This window comes from Monoraphidium neglectum, assembly GCF_000611645.1.
Source record: "Monoraphidium neglectum strain SAG 48.87 unplaced genomic scaffold scaffold01988, whole genome shotgun sequence".
Taxonomy (NCBI): domain Eukaryota; kingdom Viridiplantae; phylum Chlorophyta; class Chlorophyceae; order Sphaeropleales; family Selenastraceae; genus Monoraphidium; species Monoraphidium neglectum.
The window spans coordinates 6,817-11,853 of NW_014011640.1; the positions used below are offsets into that span (position 1 = coordinate 6,817).

At 61.1% G+C, this 5,037-nt stretch overlaps 1 protein-coding gene across 1 annotated transcript; it reads left to right on the forward strand.

Annotated features, from left to right (window-relative positions):
• Positions 1-2,878: 2,878 nt before the first annotated feature.
• Positions 2,879-3,313, forward strand: MNEG_9589 (hypothetical protein; the record flags this gene model as incomplete). The annotated part of the gene is made up of 1 exon (XM_014041940.1): positions 2,879-3,313. A coding segment is annotated over one exon (435 nt), but the record flags the coding sequence as incomplete, so codon positions are not given.
• Positions 3,314-5,037: the final 1,724 nt, after the last annotated feature.

The window sequence follows — 5,037 nt, forward strand, 5'->3', positions numbered from 1 at the left end:
TGTGTGTGTGTGTGTGTGTGTGTGTGTGTGTTTGTGTGTGTGTGTGTGTGTGTGTGTGTGTGTGTGTGTGTGTGTATGTTTCTTTGAGAGGGAGCAGCAGGTCGGTGTGCATGGCACATTTTGAATGAGCTTTTTTGAAAGCGACATCAACATGCAGCCCGTGGTCCCACAACAAAAGGGACGCACGGTGCGACGAGGCAGCCGGGACACCTTGCCAGTGTTCATGGCACTCAGCCGATTGGGCAATGACGGACTGCCAACGACCATCAGCCCTGCAAAAAAAAAAATTGTCCGCGATGATGACCGCGAAAACATGATCACAGCGACCTAGATCATCGGCATCATGCTCGACAGGACAGGTGCCCGCTAGGGAAAGCTGGATGCATGCGTAGCTCTGCTGTTAGGAGGGATCCTCGCCGTGGGGGCGGGGGCGCTGGCCAGGGAGCAAGGCGCGAGCACGCTCGCCCTTGCCCTCAGCGTCCACAAACCCAACGCGAGCGATCTCCGACCGTACAATGCAAAGAAAGCAGATTACGCAAATGGCACAGCAACCCGTGGCAGCACCACCCAGGCCCCGCGCCAACCACCTGGTCAGCCCCCCGACCCGGACCCCGGTCCGTTCGCCATAGGCCTCCGAGGCCTCAATTTTTCAAGACTCAACCGCAGTGATATTTTACGGGCGTGGGTGCACCCACTGATTTGCTGCATGGGCCAAGGAGGTGACTGCCGCTGCACCGCTGCTGCTGATGCTGCTGCACCTGCAACGGTGACCCTGCACTTTGCGGCTGCAGCAGCGGATGCAGATGCTGTACACACTGACACTGCTGAACGTACCCACATTGCCACCATACTCGAAAAGTCCGCAGAACACTTGAGGAGACAGCCAGATGCGGCGCTGCGATGCAACATACCCTCTTGTGCAGATACAAGCGGCACCACAACATCCTACGCGCTCAAAACCACAGTGCATCGCAAAACCGATCAGTCTGTGCCAAGGGTCTGCCAGGATTTCGTGTGTGTGCCTCTTGCGCACACCACATCCCCAACTGCATGCGGAACAGCAATGTTGGGCGCAACCAACCGCAACCAGGGGCAGCAAGGGCTCGGGGCTGCCAACCTGTCGTCAGAATACGGCATGTCGCAGGACGCAGGGCCTCAGAAAATTCACTTAATCCTCACAGGCAAGCGTGCAAGAGAGAAAGAGAATGGGGCCCTCGCTCAAACGCGCCTGCTGACAAGCGCGCGCGCTGCAGTGAAGCACCACTGTGGCAGTAGTGCCAAACTCCAGCGAGTGCATGGTTTGGCAAAAACTACATTGATGCGTGAAGATGTGCTGGAGCTTGGTAATATATCACTGCCAAGCGCCCCGTATACATACCCCGACACCCAGCGCGACCGCGAAACAATCACCGGGCAGCGCGAAACACCATCAAACTTACATATAATCAACACTTATACTTGCAACTATCCAAAAGACATAGGCCACGCAAGCCACTTCACCAGGGTCACCCGCCAGTCGCCACGAGCAGCTGCTGCGTGCAGCCCAGCCGCGTCGTCGCCGCGTGAGCCCATGCGTGCAACGGACCGCTGTGCGACCACCAGGAGTGACAGCGATGCTGTCCGACAAACTCATGAATGGGACATGCGGAGAGAACACCGCACAGGGTCGACAAACACAGACAGGGACTGGACCACGGCACCAGCAGCACTTTTAGCAATGGTAATGTTGCTGGCAGTTGTGCCCTGCATCCAGGGAGCCCTTGCGGCAGCGTACAGCACGGCGGCGGCTTTCTTTATCTTGAGAAGGCGCCGCGCTTGGGGAAACAGAGTGTGTATGCTCCAGCAGGCAGCTGCACGTGGCCAAGCTTCCCTCCGCAAGTCGGCCCCCGCCCACCCACATGTGCCCGCACCGCTGGCCATGCTCGCGCCCGCGCATCAGCGCAACAAGAGCCAGGTGGCAGTGCGCGCTCAGGCACTGCACGTGGTGCGCACAGCCATGCGATTGTCGCAAGGGGAGCAGCCTGCGCTGTCCGCAGCAATATGCAAACTCACAAGCCGCACGCCCACAGCCCGCAAGGGCTGGCGCCGGCCGCGAAAAGGATCTTATCACGCAGCGTGGCTCGGCCACCACATCCCACGCGCTCACAGCACGTATCGCGTCCTTCAAGCATGCCAACAGGCCCTTGTCAACATGACCCCCGGCGCCTCCCTGGCGGCAGATGCAGCGCGCTCACACACACACGGCGATCCTAACAACACACCAGCACCGCCCGACTGCGGGGAGGAGGACCGAAACATGACCGGGTGCACAATCAGCACCGCTGCCAAACCAGAATCCGACGCACAACCAGCGACGCCTGCCGGACGGGGGGCGCTGCGCGGCGGCGGCCTGGCGCGCCTCCGCAGGGGGAGGGCCCTGCAAGGCCAAGACGACCGCTGGGTCCAGCCGCCAGCTGGAACATACTGTGAGGCGCAGGAGCAAGGCTTCTGCGGGGCGCACGCTTTGAACGCGCTGCTGGGCAGACGGGCGATACCTGGGGAGGCGATGGTGCGCTATATGCGCGAACACTGGCCTGCAGGGGAAGAGGCAGGCCACTATACGGGGGAGGGGTGGTTTACCTCCGAAGCCCTCAACAGGTGGCTGTATGAACACACACCGCCAGAGCTACATGTGTCAATCCACCCCCTGCTATTGGAAATGGAGGGCCCGGGCAACCTGACAGGCATAGAGCTGAAGTGGCGTCTAGAGCACCATGGGTGTGACTGTGCACTGGTTCACGCACCCGACCACTGGATAGCCCTCGTGAAATGCGCTGACGGGCAGTGGTACGAAGCGGATTCTATCCCTTTCGGCGCCAACGGCAACAAAATCAAAAGGATGACCAACGCTGACTGGGAGTATGGCGTGACCACGGGGCGCTGGAGCGTCAATGTACTGGCTCCCATCGACGCCGCCCGCGCCCAAACAATTGGGGCGCAACCTGGCAGGGGAGCGGGAGGGGCGCAGCGCCCCCCCTCGGACTTTGTGGCGGTGCCCCTCGCCCAGCTGCGGCTGGCCATTAGCGCGGCCCCCACCCGCAGCGCCGGGGCGAATGCGATGCCCACGACTGCGGCCATCGCCCGTCGAGCAGAAATTGAAAAGCGCAAGGCCGCAGAACTGCACAGCCGCAGAAACACATCAAGGAAAGCGACAAACCGCACGAACACGCGGGGGAATGAGGCGGCCGCGGCCGCCCGTCAGGAGGGGCAGCAGCGACTGATGCAGACGACCGTCGTCACCCTGCAAGCCGAGATCGAGAGCGCAGCAGCAAATGTGGGACGCGTGCCTGCTCAGCAGGGGCCGGTAACGAGGCCAAAACGACGCGAGTTCGCCCTCAAGTACTCTGCACCAGCCCATAAAGGGGTATCAAAACATGCAGGTCAGAAACGGCGGGTGGTGATTCAAACCGACGTGCGGCAGAAGCGCATCACCGACCTCTGGAAATGCAAAGCAACACTTGCTGAGGCACTCGTGCCTCCTGCAGCGGGGGTGCCTGAGGGCGCAGAGATGGACAGTAGTGGCAACACCACAGGCGAGCCGTGCACGCGGGCTCACGCAACCACAGCGCCCGCCCCAGCGCCCACCGCAACACCTGCCGCTCGTGGGAACTCAGCAAGGAGAGAACGCCAGCGTACGCGGCGGCGGGCAGCTCGCGCGCTTAAGGAACGGGCGGATTTAGACCGCGCCGCCGCCATGCAACAGGACAGAGAAATACTCGATCGCACTACAAAGCTCTCAGTGCTTACGCTGAATGTGCAAGGACTTGACACATTCTCAGGCCACCTGCGTGACCTCATGGCCAAGACAGCGCATGCGCCGCCCGACATTATTGTGCTCACAGAAACAAAACAGTCTTGCAAGAACCGCTTTATGAAAAAGCTTGTCACTCCCCTGTTGCATGGCTACAGCTATGCATGCACTGCTGCTCCTTTTGAAAAAGACAGGGGCCCCAGAGCAGGGGTTCTTGTAGCGGTGCGCAGGGCGGCCGTGCCTCACTGCACCGTCACCTTCTCCGAGCCGACAGACCACGCTTTGAGAGGGCACTACCTCACTGCTCTCTTGGATGGGAGGGCACATGGCAGCCTCCGCATCATAGGGCTATACGTCCCCTGCGCGGGGTCAGCAGACGCCGACCTGGGGGCCGGCATTAGGGCGCAGCTGGAGGCAGACACAACAGACAGGGATGCGCGACACACGCTCGTTGCGGGGGACGTGAACGCAGCGCTATACCCTAGCGACAGGACAGTGGGGGAGGAGAGCCCCCGTACATACACCCACGACCGCGCGCACAGGGCTGCGATGGCGGGCCTGCGACTCGCGCCCGCGGACGCACTGCCCGCGCCGGACGCTACAAACGCTAGGCTGAAAACATTCCGGAGGCACGGCAAGGGCTTGATCAGTAGGATTGATGATGTGCTCACAACAGTCCCACAGGAGGAGCTGGCCAACATGCGGGGCGAGGTGGAGGTGCAAACTCACTGCATGGAAGGGGCCAGCACCGATCACGACGCACTCGAGGTCAGACTGCCGTGGGCAGCCCTAGGCATGGAGCCGCTGCAGGACCTGCCGCCGCTCCCAAGGGGCCCGCCCACCAAGCTGCTCAAGCTGCCCATGTCACAAGAAGACAAACAGAGGCTAACTCAAGCACTGAGGGAAAAACTTGGGCCGGAGCTCGCTGATCTGCAAGCAGAGCTCCTCAACGCGCGTGAGAAAGATTTGGACCCGCACAACGCGTACCTTCTGCAGAAGGACCCTGGAGAACGGCACAAGCTGGCGACCATCCAGGGTGCACCAGCACACCAATGGATTGACCAGGTGTCAGCAAAGGTGTGTGACATTTTACAAAAGGCACAGGCGCTGGCCATAGTCACCTGCACCACAAAAATGACCAACCCTGGGGGAAAACACTTCAAGCCGCGGGGGCCAGCGAAACAGTGGCGCCGCATGGCCGAAATGCGAAAGGCGCTGGCAAAACACCACCGGGGTGCGTGCAGCGT